The sequence below is a fragment of the Arachis ipaensis genome, chromosome B05 (genome assembly GCF_000816755.2).
Source record: "Arachis ipaensis cultivar K30076 chromosome B05, Araip1.1, whole genome shotgun sequence".
Classification (NCBI taxonomy): Eukaryota; Viridiplantae; Streptophyta; class Magnoliopsida; order Fabales; family Fabaceae; genus Arachis; species Arachis ipaensis.
Window position 1 is genome coordinate 117,416,240 of NC_029789.2, and position 16,810 is coordinate 117,433,049.

At 36.4% G+C, this 16,810-nt stretch overlaps 1 protein-coding gene across 1 annotated transcript; it reads left to right on the forward strand.

The window, feature by feature from the left end:
• Positions 9,520-13,675, forward strand: LOC107642008 (serine acetyltransferase 1, chloroplastic-like). The gene is made up of 3 exons (XM_021123901.1): positions 9,520-9,544; positions 12,579-12,649; positions 13,048-13,675. The coding sequence occupies exons 1-3, from the start codon at positions 9,520-9,522 to the stop codon at positions 13,546-13,548; spliced, it is 597 nt and encodes a 198-aa protein (XP_020979560.1). The 3' UTR covers positions 13,549-13,675.

Genomic DNA, 16,810 nt, shown 5'->3' on the forward strand with positions numbered 1-16,810 from the left:
CTATTCACATATTCACAACAACCAAAGTCATAGCACTCATGGTGCTAGCTCCCTGGCAACGGCGCAAAAAACTTGATAGAAAGGGATTTGCACCGGTTTAGAATTTCTCAATTGAAATTAAGTGTTTTGTTGATAGCATAGTCCAAACCGGCGATTAAATCCCATCAATCAAAGTTTAATTCAAACCAAATATAAACCGAGCATAATTAAACCTCGGGTCATCTTCCCTAGGAACTAATACCTAAGAGCGCACAATTTTGGTTGCAAGAACAAAGGGTGTTTTTCAATAAAGAAGCAAACAATTAAGAAATAGAAGAACGATCCAAAATTGCAATTAATAAACTAATAAATGAATAAAAGAATTATGTATGTAATATGAACAAGTAAGACTCAAAATTGAGGAAATTGTGGTTCAAAACATAAATGGAACCTTGACTTGGGATGAGTTATGGAATTCCTTCCTTGCCATAACAACAACTATGATAATTATGATGGATTAATCTCACTAAGTCAACCCTTAACATCGAAGGATAGGTCAAGTGAGCATAATTGTCATTAATCCACAAATCCTAGCTAACTTACTAATTACCTTAGTAAGAAGTTAGCACTAGTGGAAACAATAACAACTAACAACCCAAGAATTATCACTAAATGTCGGACATTATGACTCTAGTGTCCTATATACTCATTTTCCCAAGCCAAGGGGTGAAAATCTACCCCATAATCAAGATTGGCATTTCATCAAACACATAGAGGGCATAATCATAAATTAAGGTAAAATTGGGAAAATGATAGAAACTATGAACCATAAAAGAACAAAATCAACAATGGCAATCCAATAAACATATAAAAACCATCAAACATCAAATTCATTAACTAAAACTCAAAATTGCAAACTATGTATATATTGACAAGAGAATGAGAATATAAGAAAGTGTAGAACAAGTAGTGTGATAAATGAGGAATTAAAGAAATACTTACAATGAAATAGCAAAAATCCAAGATCAAAATTGAACTATAAAATGCTACATTCAAAACCTAATTAAAACCCTAGGAGAGATTTTGTATACTACACTACTCCTACTCCTACTATGTGTTTTTCTATGTCTAAGTGAGCTCTCTTTGATATGTGTTGTTACCCCTTGATAAACCGCTATTTTACGGTTTATTTTGTATTGAATTGAGTGAATTCTATCCATTATTCTCACACTTATGCATATAATTCGCAAGTTTTATATTTTCCTTCCTAATTTTGTCCTATGATTGAAAACATGCTTCTTTGGCCATAAATTACTAATTTTTAATCCTCTCATATTACCATTCGATGCCGTGATATGTGTGTTAAGTGATTTCATGTTTTCTAGGGGAGGAATGGCTTAGAGGATGGAAAGGAAGCATGCAAAAGTGGAAGGAACACAAGAAATTAGAGTTTTGAGAAGCTGGCAGCGACATGCACGCATGGGCGACTCCTACGCGTGACCAGTGCATCAGGCAAGCGATGCGTACGCATGGATGACGTGTACACGTGACCAGGGATTTGTTCAGTGACGCGTACGCGTGTCTGACACGTACGCGTGACGAGCGTCACATGCTGCAATTTACAGAAAATGCTGGGGGCGATTTCTGGGCTGCTTTGGACCCAGTTTCAGGCCCGAAAATGCTGATTAGAGACTACTTTGAATATGCTACCCACACGTACGCGTGGGCGACGCTTACGCATCGCGTCTTGTTTTTCATTTCTTCCCTCTTTCTTCTCTCCTTTCTTATTCTTTCCTCTTTCCTTTCCTCTTCCTTTTCTTCTTCCTTTCTTACTTCCTTCTTCTCTCACTTTTCAAAATTTTACTTCTCATTTTTATTTTCTTTCTTTTCTTTTAGTTATTGCATTTCCATACTTTCATTCTTTGCATTTTAACTTTGTGCATGTTCTTATTTTCTTTTCCAAGTTTGATATTATACTATTGGTGTTGACTGTTCTTACTCAACTGTTGCATATTTCATGCATTATTTTGGGTGCTTCTTAACTTGTTTGCTATTTAGTTGACATGCCCTGTGCTTCTATTATTTTCTCACTTGCATGTTGTAGCTACCATGTAGTTGAGAACTCCATTATTTTTTGGCATTAGCCCACCCATATTTTATTTGTTTGCATATCTTTGTTTTTGGGTTATTGTTCTTCCTTTTCCTCTTATTTCAGGATGGCCACCAAGAAGAAAAACGAAAAACTTCTAAATGGAACGACAAACAAGTTTCTGTGCACAATCTTTGGAGAAAAAGCATCAGTTGTAATAACCCGTCCACTAGCACATCTTTGCATGCACCGAGGACGGTGCAATCTTTAAGTGTGGGGAGGTCGATACCGACTTCCGTGGGTTAGTTACTTTCTTTCCAACACCAATGTTTAATTTTCTTTATTCGTTAGTTGTTGCATTGCATGATAGATTGCATGTGTAGTAGTTGCTTGCATGTATGTACTACTTGGTTGAAGTGATAATTTCTTTTCCAAGAAACTGTTTAGAGCATTTCACTAATTTAAAATTAAGATTTTTGTTGAACTTGCTTGAAGAATTTATTTTGGAACATGGTTTAGAGCTCGAACACACAAACCCAATAAGATTTTGAGCCTATTTGATTGGTTGCATTTTATCAACCAATGTTTTATTTTGGTGTGTGTTGTTCTCTCTAAAATTGTGATCTTTGTCCTGCTTAATTCTATATTTCCATTATTTGATGTATGCATACACTTACGTGATTGAGGCTTTGTTTCACTAAGCTTACATACACATATGGCCTTACCCTTTTCATCATCCTTTGTAAACCAATGTTGAGCCTTTTTAGCCCCATTTGTTCTTTATTTTAGCTCATCACTAACTCTAAGCGGAAAATAATAATGTCCTTAATTTGAATCTTGGTTAGCTTAGACTAGTGAGAGTACTCATGAATTAAGTGCGGGAAAACTGTGTTTGGAAATGTTTGGTTTGGAAATTGGGTATTGTATCTTCTTATGAAAATGTGAAAAGAATGTTGAGGACATGTTGATGCATTCAATACCTTAGTCATATGCATTGAGAAAAACAAAAGAAAAGAAAATAAAAAAATAAAAAATAAAAAGAAAAAAAAAAGAGAAAAAGAAAAGAAGAAAAGAGAAAAAAAATAATAAAAGGGGACAAAATGCCCAAAAGTAATTGGTGGTAGCAATGCATATGCACTGTACTCAAAATGGGATGCATGAATATGTGGTAAACATAATTAATGGGTAGTTAGATTTTGTATTCTGATTACATGGATTGTCTTAAGTTAGGTGGAAAGTTTAGGTTAATCAAGGATTCAGATTTTAGTCCACTTAACCAAATACAATCCTACATTGACCCTAACCCCATTACAACCCTTGAAAAGACCTCTTCATATGTGTATTTGTGCATTAAATTGTGTTGATTGGTAGAAGAAAAGCAAGCCTTAGAAAGCAAGATTAGTAGAGAACCGAGAGAATCGACCCTTAAATACTTGAGTGATTAGAGTGTCTACACTTCTAGTGAGGGTTCAGTGCTCGATTCTTTGTTTCCGGCTTTCATGAGCTTTCTTCTTGCAAGGTTACTTGTACTTTATTGTGTGATTTGAATTAGTGAGATCCAGTTTATATTTGTTCTTGAAAGATTTGATTTACTTTTAACCAAGTAGGTAACAGCATTCTGCATTTAGTTGCATTCATATAGATAGGTTGCATTTCATAAATTCTACCATTCCTCTTCACTCTTTTATAGCTTCTCTTGAGCTTAGCATGAGGACATGCTAATGTTTAAGTGTGGGAGATTGATAAACCGCTATTTTACAGTTTATTTTGTATTGAATTGAGTGGATTTTATCCATTATTCTCATACTTATGCATATAATTCGCATGTTTTACATTTTCTTTCCTAATTTTGTGCTATGATTGAAAACATGCTTCTTTGGCCTTAAATTACTAATTTTTAATCCTCTTTTATTACCATTCGATGCCGTGATATGTATGTTAAGTGATTTCAGGTTTTCTAGGGCAGGAATGGCTTAGAGGATGGAAAGGAAGCATGCAAAAGTGGAAAGAACACAAGAAATTGGAGTTTTAAGAAGTTGGCAGTGATGTGCACGCATGGGCGATGCCCACGCGTAACCAGCACATCAGGAAAGTGACGCGTATGAGTGGATGACGCGTACGCGTGACTAGGGATTTGTTCAGAGACGCGTACGCGTGGCTGACGTGTACGCGTGACGAGCGTCACGTGCTGCAAATTACAGAAAATGCTGGGGGTGATTTCTGGGCTGCTTTGGACCCAGTTTCAGGCCCGAAAATACTGATTAGAGAATGCATAGTGGAGCTGGAAGGGGGAAATCAAAATCATTCACATTAGTTAGGTTTAGATGTAGTTTTCTAGAGAGAGAGAGAGAGGCTAGTTTTAGGGTTTTTAGTCTTGTTTCTTCTCAATTTCAGAATTCTACCTTGCTTTTATTTAGTTTTCTTCTACTCTTATTTGTTCTAACACTTTAGTTATCTACTTCTCTTATTGATTCCTTTAGTTTTCTAATTTAGTTTATGAGTTCATATTTTACTCTCAATTTCCATTAATGCAATTTATGTTTCACGTTTCTTATTGTTCAATTGCTTTGTTATTATTATTTCTTTGCTTTGATTAGTTTTAGATTTTGCTATATGTTGTTGGTTTCTATGTTTTTATTTTATACCTTCCAAGTGTTTGATAAAATACTTGGTTGGATTTTAAATTAGATTTTTATGTTCTTAACTTGGATTGATCAATTATAGACTCTTGAGTTATCAAAATTCTTTTATTAATTGGTGATTGAGACTTGCTGGTTGGCTTAGCCTTCACTAAATCTAATCTTTGATTAGGACTTGTGAACCTAAGTTGATTTTGCTTAGTTGACTTTCCTTCATTGTTAGAGGTTAACTAAGTGAAAGCAAAAGGCAATTACCATCACAATTGATGATGATAATAAGGATAGGAATTCCAATTCTCAATCCTTGTTAGGACTTTTCTTAGTTGTTATTTTATTTCTTTGTTATTTACATTACTTGTTCCTTATTTCAAAACCCAAAAATATACTTTCCCATAACCAATAATAACTACACTTCCCTGCAATTCCTTGAGAGACGACCCGAGGTTTTAATACTTCGGTTAATTTTATTGAGTTTGTATTTGTGACAAATAATTTAAATATTGATTGAGATTAAATTGTCGGTTTAGACTTGCAACGCGATAATTTTTGTAAAAATCTTTACCGACATTTTTCCTCCGTCACCCCTACATATAGCACCTCAAGCCAGCCTTCAGCACTTCAGAAATGGGCCTGGAAACCCTCAAAATTGTGAGCCACGTGACTTTCTAATGAAGTCACGCACTGGTACCTGTGCGTACGCACAGGTGTGTACGTATACACACATGCTGAAAATTTTCTCTTGTGCATACGCATAGAACGTTGTGCGTACGCACACATGGTTGTGTGCTTCTCCTTTGATTTCTTCATGTATTCTCCTTTTTTGCATGCTTTCTTCCACTTCTACCAACCCATTCTTTCCTAAATGACCTGAAATCACTCAGAAAGTATATCATGGCATTGAATGGAATAAAAGCGGGATTAAATTGCTCAATTTAAGCACAAAATAGCATATTTTCACAATTAAGCTCAATTTAGAGAGAGAACACAAAAGTATGCTATTTGGATGAATAAATGTGGGTTTATATGATGAAATCCACTCAAATCAAACCAAAATATATCGTCAAATATAGATTCATCATTACTCCCACTGAATTTTTGAATCTCATACTTTGCTGCCATTTTTTTTTAATATGCAGTAACTCGTAGCAAAAAGATAAACTTATTAATCCTCAACCCTTGGCTCTGATATCATTGCTAGGTACTAGAGAAATTATGTAGATAAAGTATAGAGATGAAAAATTAGAAATCTGTATAAAACATGAAAACAACTGACTATTTTTTAGAGTTACAACTTCTCTCTATCACAAGAAGATTATAATAACACTTTCTTTTGAAAAAAAAAGGGAAATAGACTTCTCTCTAAATAGATAGGAGAATACCTTTCAAATAAAAAAAGAGAAAAAAAATATCAAAGAAACTAAAATGTTTCTATTGCTCTTGCTAGATTGAATTCATTAAAAATTATGAAAACTTATTTATAGGCAAACTTCTTTAATATTAACCATCCGTAATGAGCTTCTATGCTTGTTCCATAAACTAATTAATGATTGATATTAATTAGAATTCCATCCATTTCTTTTTCAAAAAAAAATAGTATTTGCTTTTTAACCATAAAAAAATAGCTTTAATAATTTTACAAGTCTGACCCAAAATTTGGTCCAAACCCGAGATATATTCTTCTGGATTTAGATTTGTCATTTTTACCTCGCATTAATTTCGGGTTGGTTCAGGTTATGTTCACATTATAGTTTTATATTTCTAACAATATTTTTTTATATAATATGATACTATTTAATAGTCCCCAGTAAATTATTAAGGTCGGGTCCAAGTCTAATTAAATCAAACTCTGTCCTGTCCATGAACACCTTTAGTAGCAGCAAGAGACAATAAGTTTTCTTATGTTTACAAGTGAGGAATCGATATTTTTATCTAAAATACTTGGTACTGTGGTGCCCGTGTACATAAAACCCACACTATTTCGTATAGCAGCAGTACCAGCAAGTGCACTGGGTCGTCCAAGTAATACCTGAGCGAGTCAGGGTCGATCCCACGAGGATTGTGGCTGGAAGAAAGCTATGGTTCTCTTGCAGGTCTTAGTCAGGCAGAATCAGAAGAAGTTAACTAACAGGAATTATATACTGGGAATAGAGTTGAGAGTTGGGGTTGCTTTGTCTTTCTGAAGTAACTCTGGTACTACTGTCTTCTTTGCTTGTGAATAATCTTCTTCTATGGCAGGCTGTAAGTGATCAAAGCCATTGCCCATGGTCATTGATCTCCTCTGCTACAGAATGAACACGGCCATGGCCATTGGCCGTGGTTACTCAATCTGACAAAGGGTGAAGCACATAACAGTCCATTCTCTTGACGATCCTACTCAAAATGCCACAGACAAGGTCGAATCTTCGGGATCAGAGAACGCTGCTTCGTTGGATTCTAGCCTACACCACGGAGACCCTAATCTCCCCGGAGATCAGCTAAACTGGTGTCTCGAGAAGTCCCCAACAAAATCGTAGATTAACCGTCTGAGAGATGTATACACATAGCTATTGGCTCGTGCTTTTCTTTCAGGTACTCACATGAATCCAAGTTAACACAGGTGTTTGTCAGGAACGTTCGTCTTAATGTGATGAACAGAGCTAATTTGTCAGATCATCATGCTCACCACGATGAAGATCGGAATATACATCTTAGAGATAGATCAAACACGAATCGAAGATGAAACAATAATACTTTTATTAATTCATGGGACTCAGCAGGGCTCCTCCCCTCAAGCTAGGAGGTTTAGAAACTCATTCTGAAGGTAAAAACAATGGTAAAACGTGAATATGGCAGACCTCCCTTAGAGAGAGGTGTAAAAGGTTCTAAAGTCTATTTGAATTACATAAATAAGATCCCTTAAATACTAAACAGATGACTAGTAAGGGTAAAATAGTCTATTTAGTGCTAAAATCCACTTCTAGGGCCCACCTGGTAAGTGTTTGGGCTGAGCTTTGATGAGATCCACATGCTATGAGGTCTCTTCAGCGTGGAATGCCAGCTAGGGGGTTTTCTTTGGGCCTTTGGATGCTAGGCTCTACTCTTTGGGCGCTGGACGCCTGGAAGGGGGCAGGAAGCTGGCGTTGGACGCCAATTTTGGGCCTTCTAATCCGAAGCAAAGTATGGACTATTATATATTGCTGGAAATCTCTGCAAGTTAGATTTCCATAGCCATCGAGAGCGCTCTATTTGGACATCTGTAGCTCTAGAAAAGCTCTTCCAAATGCAGGCAGGTCAGATCCAGATAGCATTTGCAGTGCATTCTCTATCTCTGAATCAGACTTCTGCTCCAGCTCCACAATTTCAGCCAGAAAATACCAGAAATTGCCCAAAAACACAAACTCATAGTAGAATCCAAAAATGTGAATTTAACATTAAACCTATAAAAACTTAATAAAAACTAAACAAAAACTACTAAAAACTATATGAAAGTGATGCCGAAAAGCGCATAAAATATCCACTCATCACAATACCAAACTTAAACCGTTGCTTGTACCCAAGCAACTAAAAACACAGTAGGATACAAAAAAAATTAAGATACAATAAATTTCTAAGTTTCAAATGAAGCTTAGTTAAAATCAGATGAGCAGGACTTAGTAGCTTTTTGCTTCTGAATAGTTTTGGCATCTCACTATCCGTTGAAACTCAGAGATGTTGGCATCTTTAGGAACTTAGAATGCAGATGATATTATTGACTCTCCTAGTTAAGCTTATTTTGATTCTTGAACACAGTTTCTGATTGTTGGTCGTGACCCTAAGCATTCTGTTTTCTAGTATTACCACTGGATACATTCATGCCACAGACACTTTAACTGGGTGAACTTTTTCAGATTGTGACTCAGCTTTACTAAAGTCCCCAGATAGAGGTGCCCAGAGTTCTTAAGCACACTCTTTTTGCTTTGGACCATGACTTTAACCGCTCAGTCTCAAGCTTTTCACTTGACACCTTCACGCCACAAGCACATGGTTAGGGACAGCTTAGTTTAGCCGCTTAGGCTAGGATTTTATTCCTTTGGGCCCTCCTAACCACTGATGCTCAAAGCCTTGGGCCCTTTTACCCTTGCCTTTTGGTTTAAAGAGTTATTGGCTTTTTCTGCTTGCTTTTTAATTTTTTTTCTTTCTTTTTATTTTTTGCCACTTTTTTTTTCGCATGCAAGCTTTTTCTTTTTCTTTTTTCTGCTTTTTTTTGCTTCAAGAATCAATTTATGAATTTTTCAGATCACCAATAATACTTTTCATTTTTCCTTATTCTTTCAAGAGCCAATATTCATAAATTTTGACTTCAAATATGCACTATTTATTTCATACATTCAGAAAACAAAAGCAAGTGACACCACATCAAACTAATTAAACTAATCTTATTTTAAACTTGAAATTCATGAATCTCTTAATTCTTTTCAAAATATTTTTTATTCAAGCAAGGTGAGAGATATATGGAATATTTTTACAACTTTAAGACATCAATGCAAATGATCATGCAACTAGAGTAAGAAAATAGAAAATAAAACAGACAAAAAATAGAAAAATAACAGACAAGAAGATAAAGAGAACGAATCCACCTGGATTATGATGGCTACTACTCCTCCTTGAGGATCCAATGTAATGCCTGATCTCTTCTATGTCACTCTTTTGTCTCTGTTGAGGCGGCTGCACAAGTTTATGAGCATGCTCTCTAGTTTGCTCCATCCTCTTCTTCTATACTTAAGAGTGGTAGAAGTTACAAAGCAAAGCTTTTACAACACCAAATTTAAGAGTTTTGCTCGTCCTTGAGCAAATATGATCAATAGGGAAGAAGGTGGAGGTAGGTGGAACTTCTATGGGACCTCTTGGTCCTGAGAGGCTAGGGAATTCCAGATTCCTTGCTTCTCTGCACTGGCATTTGAATGCCCAGGGGCTGCTCCTTGGCTGGCGTTTAATGCCAACAATGCTCCCCACTTGGGGCGTTGAGCGCCCAGGAGGGCTTCCTCACTGGTGTTCAACTTTAACACTCTTTTCGGAGTGTTCTGTTTTCACTGCTGTGAATTTTGTCTCTTGGCTGATGCATATGATCATGACTCTAGACTAAAAGAAAATAAAAATAAAATAAAGTTGAGTAAAGTTGGGTTACCTCCCAACAAGCGCTCTTTTAAAGTCACTAGCTTGACCTTTAGCTCCTTAAGGAGGTGAGTAAGGGCTCAGAGTTTCACCCCTAACAGTGAATTTTCTTCCTGTCCTCTCATGAGTGAGCTCTACATGCTCTAGAGATAGGACACGGCTCACTGTATGTGGTAGGACTGGATTCTCAGTGAAGACAACTCTCATGCCAGGTGAGAGGCCTTCAGTAGGAACTTTCTTGTTCCTCCAGCTTTTAAGTATGTTCTTTTTAGTACCTTTTGTGCTTAGAGCTTGTTGAGGGCTATCCAACACCAAAGTTAGAATTGATGTCTGGGGGCTCTGTAGAGCTCTGCACAGAAAGAGAGGGTTGGCACACTAGGTGTTGCACATTTGTCTCTTTCTTATTGGGGGGGAAAATTAGGATTGGACATCTTAAATAAGATGTAGTCCTCTCCTAATTGGAAAAGTATTTCTCCCTTAACTACATTAATCAAGGCATTTGCAGTAGCTAAGAAGGGTCTTCCAAGGATGACACAGTCATCCTCATCCTCTCCAATGTCCAAGACAATAAAGTTTGCAGGGATGTCGTGGTTTTCAACTTTAACCAAGACATCCTCCACTAAGCCATATGGCTTCTTCATGGTCTTGTCTGCCATCTCTAGTGAGATATTTGTAGATTTCACCTCAATGATTCCTAACTTTTCCATTACTGAGAATGGCATGAGGTTGATGCTTGACCCTAGGTCACATAGAGCCTTTTCAAAGGTTATAGTGCCTATGATACAAGGAATCAAAAAGCGTCCAGGATCTAGAAGCTTCTGAGATAGCTCTTGCTGAACCAAAGCATAGAGTTCTTTGGTAAGCAGCGGAGGTTCTTCCTCCAGAGGATTTGTACCAAATAGCTTGGTATTCAGCTGCATTAGAGCTCCTAGGAAATGAGCAACTTGCTCTTCCCTAGTGTCTTCATCCTCACTTGAGGATGAATAGTCATAAGAACTTATGCACTGCAGAAGTGCATTCAAAGAAACCTCAATTGTCTTTATGGTTTCTGTTCATACCCTGGGTCAAGCTTTCCGACCCGGGTTGCTTGACGACAAGTCGCCCGACCTCTTCAGGTCAGGACTATCTGACCTCTTCTCAAAGAGCTCGGCCAAATCACCAGGGAAAGCCCAAATAGGGCCCAAACAGAGAAACGCGACCCATATCCAAAGGCAGCCCAAGCCTAGAAGGATAAGGGCGGTTCCCTTAAAGATAAAGATGACTTCACTCAAAGATAAGATAAGATAACTATCTTATCCTTAGAAAGATTACTCTACAAACATTATAAATACACTGGAGCACCCAAGTATAACTCATACTCTGATTCTACTAAAAACCTGCTTAATACCCTTGCTAACTTAAGCATCGGAGTCCCTTGCAGGTGCCACCACCCTTCGGTGACAAAGGATCAGCAGCATAGCCAGTCAAACAAGTCAGACACGACCGCTCCGGCCGCCACCCACCAGCTGGACACGTCAGTTCCAACCAGTATAGAAGATCTCATCCGGTATTGATGAGCGAATAATTTATACCTTTTTTGGCATTATTTTTATATAATTTTTAGTATATTTTAGTTACTTTTTATTATATTTTTATTAGTTTTTATTCAAAAATCATATTTCTAGACTTTACTATGAGTTTGTGTGTTTTTTTGTGATTTCAGGTATTTTCTAGCTGAAATTGAGGGACTTGAGCTAAAATCTGATTCAGAGGCTGAAAAGGACTGCAAATGTTGTTGGATTCTGACCTCCCTTTACTCGAAGTAGATTTTCTTGAGCTACAGAAGCCCAATAGGCGCGCTCTCAATTGCGTTGGAAAGTAGACATCCTGGGCTTTCCAACAATATATAATAGTCTATACTTTGTTTGAGATTTGATGGCCCAAATTGGCGTTCAAAGTCAGCCTAAAATATCTTAGCATAAAACGCTCAAACTGGCACCAGAATTGGAGTTAAACGTCCAAACTGGCACCAAAGCTGGCGTTTAACTCCAGGAAAAGCCTAAGCACGAAAAATCTTCAATGCTCAGCCCAAGCACACACCAAGTGGTCCCCGGAAGTGGATTTCTGCACTATCTGCACTTAGTTACTCATTTTCTGTAAACCCTAGTTACTAGTTTAGTATAAAACCTACTTTTAGAGATTTATTTTACATCTTCTTTTGACCACCTTTAGGTCTTGGACCATATGATGTAACTTTTACACTTTGATACCTCCATGGGAGGCTGGCCACTCGGCCATGCCTACCCTATTTTCACTTATGTATTTTCTACGGTGGAGTTTCTCAAGGTTCTGAAAACCGGACCAGACCGGCCGGTTCGACCGGTTTAATCGCGAACCGGCACTGCAAATGGTCCGGTCCTCATATGAAAACCGTCCAAACAAAAACCGCTTACGAACCGGCGAATCGGCCAAAAACCGGCCGGTTATGCTAAACGATGCCGTTTTATAATTTTAAAAAAAAATAAACAACCAAACCCGACCCGACCCGCTCGTGGAGCATCCCCCCTTTCTTTTCCCGACCCCATTCATTCATTCCCCCTTTCTGAATCATCTCCAACAGAGAACCCTAGCCGCCCTGAACCATAGCCCCCCTGTCGCCATCCTTCGTCCCCTGGTGTCGCCATCCTCAGCCCCAGTAACCCCTGCTGCTGCCATTTTTTAATTTTTTTTAGTATGATGTTTCTGAATTTTTATTGAAATAGTTATTGATTTGAAGGTTAGGGTGATTATTTGTTCTGGAACTGAGTCTGCTGTTTCACTGCCTGATGGGAAAGTAAGTTCTTCCCATCCTCCATTGGATTCGTCCTGCTCGTCGCCCTCTGCTCAAATTTGTTACTCTATTTTGTAAATAAGCTGAAATTTGTTGCTCAATTTCTGTTCGTTTTTTTGCTAAATAAGCTGAAATTTGTTACTCTGTTTTGTACTTTGTTAATGCTGGAAACTTACTCGGTTTTGCATAATTATTGACTGGCTGAATTGCTGTAGACAGAATTGCTGTAGCTAGAATTGTTAATGTTCATTGTGTAGGCAAAATTGTTAATGTTCATTGCTATGGCTGTTTTTAATTTCATATATGTTTTATTAAGCAGTGCAAGCCTTCCAAGTAACACACTCTTTGATCTTTTTGTTGGGATCTTGAAATCTGACCAAGAAATAATGGATTCTGTGAAGGATAATCTCAAAGCAGTTAAGGAAAGAGACCCTGCTTGCATAAACCATGTGCATTGCTTCTTGAACTTTAAAGGCTTCTTAGAATGCCAATCTCATAGAGTTGCTCATAAGCTATGGCTTCAAGGAAGAAAAGTCTTGGCAGTTATGATCCAGAACCGAGTTTCCGAGATTTTTGCGATTGGTATTCATCCCGGTGCTAAGATTGGAAGCGGAATTCTGCTTGATCATGTAACTGGATTAGTGGTTGGTGAAACTGCAGTGATTGGTAACATTGTGTCAATTTTGCATAGTGTGACTTTGGGTGGAACTGGTAAAGCTTCTGGTGATAGGCATCCAAAGATTGGTGATGGGGTTTTGATTGGTGCAGGGACTTGTATTTTGGGGAACATTAAGGTTGGTGAATGTGCTAAGATTGGTGCTGGTTCTGTGGTGATTAAGTATGTTCCTCCTAGGACTACTGTTGTTAGTGATTTTGTTATATTTTATGATGTTTGTATATAATTTATTTATTATTTTATTCAGAAACGGTTTTTCCGGTTGAACCACCGATTGAACCGGTTGGACCAATGAACCAATGAACCAGTAGCTAGAGCGGTTTGATGACCGGTCCGGTTTTTCGAACCTTGGAGTTTCTACACCCCATAGATTAAGGTGTGGAGCTCTGCTGTTCTTCATGAATTAATGCAATTACTACTGTTTTCTATTCAATTCACGCCTACTTCTTCTCTAAGATATACTTTCGTTCTTAATTCAATTAAGTTAGAATGAAGGGGTGACCCGTGACAATCACCCAATCTTCATTACTCGCTTAGCCAAGGTCGCGTGCCTAAAAACCACAAAGCGATCTACATGATGTTCAACGTAGTCATTGGACGATAGCTGGAGTATATTCTCTTGGGTTTCTAATCTAAGATTAGAACCTTCGTGGTATAGGCTAGAATTATTGGTAGCCATTCTTGGGATCCGGAAAGTATAAACCTTGTCTGTGGTATTCCGAGTAGGATCTGGGAAGGAATGACTGTGACGAGCTTCAAACCTGAGAATGTAGGGCACAAGTGACAGTGTGCAAAAGGACAATGGTCCTATTCCGACGCTAGTGGGAACCGACAGATGATTAGCCGTGCGGTGACAGCGCATATGGATTTGTTTTCATCCGAGAGGATCATACAGCTTGCCATGGAAGGAAGTAACGCATGGTTAGACGAAAGTAGTAGGAAAGCAGAGGTTCTGAAGCAACAAAGCATCTCCAGACGCTTATTTGAAATTTCCACCAATGAATTACATAAGTATCTTTATCTTATTTTATATTTTATTTATATTTTAATTATCAAAACCTCATAACCATTTAAATATGCCTGACTGGGATTTACAAGGATCACCATAGCTTGCTTCAAGCCAACAATCTCCGTGGGATCGACCCTTACTCACGTAAGGTATTACTTGGACGACCCAGTGCACTTGCTGGTTAGTTGTGCGGAGTTGTGAAAAAGAGTTGAGATTACAATTGTGCGTACCAAGTTGTAGGTGCCATTGAGATCACAATTTCGTGCACCAAGTTTTTGGCGCCGTTGCCGGGGATTGTTCGAGTTTGGACAACTGACGGTTCATCTTGTTGCTCAGATTAGGTAATTTTATTTTAATTTTAAGCTTTTTTATTTTTATTCTTTTTATTTTTGAAAAAAATTTCAAAAAAAAAAATAATAATATATAATTTATACTTGTTCTTCAGAATTTTTAAGAATGAATTCTAGAGTTTCAGATGATGCTTTTATCATCACAGGAGCTAATTGATTCCCATCAATTTGGCTGTTGTATGTAATGTCATGCTGAAGCTTGGCTAGCTATGTCTAATCTTTTTAGACTGAAGCTTTAGACTAACATTGCATGATCCTTGGAATTCTTATTAAAAATTTTGAAATCCTTATTTTTCTTTTTCCAAATAATTTTCGAAAAAAATACAAAAAAAAACTTAATAAAATCATAAAAACAAAAAATTTTGTGTTTCTTGTTTGAGTCTAGTGTCAAACTTTAAGTTTGGTTTCAATTGCATATTTTGATTTTCCTTTAATTTTTGAAAATTCATCATTGTGTTCTTCATGATCTTCAAGTTATTGTTGATGATTTTCTTTATTTGATCTTTGCATTTTCTTGTTTTGTGTCTTTTCTTGTTTTTCAAATGCATTTTTGAATTACTAGTGTCTAAAGTTTAAAAATTTTTAAGTTTGGTGTCTTGCATGGTTTTCTTCTCTTAAAAAATTTTCAAAAATATGTTCTTGGTGTTCATCATGATCTTCAAAATGTTCTTGGTGTTCATCTTGACATTCAAAGTGTTCTTGCATGCATTATGTGTTTTAATCTTAATTTCTTGTGTTTTGTTTCATTTTTGTGTTTTTCTCTTTCCTCATTAAAATTCAAAAATAAAAAAAAATATCTTTCCCTTATTTCACTCATGATTTTCAAAATTTTAGATTGATTTAGTCATAAATTTTTAAAATTTAATTGTTTCTTATTAGTCAAGTCAAATTTTCAATTTAAAAGTTCTATCTTTTCAATTTTTTTTTTAAAAAATCAAAACTTTTTCAACTTCCTTCTTAATATTTTCGAAAACTTTAAAATTTGATTTTCAAAACCTTTTTCTTATTTTTATTTCATAATTTTTGAAATTAATGCTAGCATTTAATATTCTGATTCAAAAATTTTAAGTTGTTACTTGCCTATTAAGAAAGGATCAAACATTAAATTTTAAAATCATATCTTTTAGTTTCTTGTTAGTCAAGTAATCAACTTTAATTTTAAAAATCAAATCTTTTAATTTCCTTTTTAAATCTTTTTCAAAATGATTTTCAATCATATCTTTTCCAAAAATCAATTTCAAAATCTTTTCTAACTTCTTATCTTTTCAAAATTGATTTTCAAATATTTTTCAATTAACTACTTGACTTTTTGTTTGATTTTAAAAAGTTTTCTATTTCAATCATATCTTTTCTCTAAAATTTGAAAACTGAATAAATTAATTACTATTCCTTATCTTTTTCAAATTTTATTTTATTTCTTCTCTTAAATTTCGAATACTAACCAATAATTAAAATAAAAAAAATATCTTCCTTTTATTTTAATTTAAAATTCGAATTCTTCTCCCTCTCATCTCTTTCTATTTATTTATTTATTTATTTACTAACACTTCTCTTCATCTTAAAATTCGAACCCTCTCTCTCTCTCTCTGTGTTCGAATTTTTCTCTTCTCATTCTTCTACTCTTCTCTTCTTCCACTCACATAAAGGAATCCCTATACTGTGACATAGAGGATTTTTCTTCTTTTTCTGTTCTCTTCTTTTTCATATGAACAGGAGTAAGGATAAGAACATTCTTGTTGAAGCTGATCTGGAACCTGAAAGGACTCAAAGAGGAAGCTAAGAGAAGCTAAAGCACAACACTCTGGAGAGGACCTGACAGAATTTTTCGAAAAAGAAGAAGAGATGGCCGAACCCAACAATAATGGTGGAGGTGCAAGGAAGATGCTTGGTGACTTTATTGCACCCTCTTCTGACTTCTGTGGAAGATGCATCTCAATTCCTGCAATTGGAGCAAACAACTTTGAGCTTAAGCCTCAATTAGTTTCTCTGATGCTGCAGAATTGCAAGTTTCATGGACTTCCATTGGAAGATCCTCATCAGTTCTTAGCTGAATTCTTGCAAATCTGTGACACTGTTAAGACCAATGGGGTTAATCCTGAGGTCTACAGACTTATGCTTTTTCCCTTTGC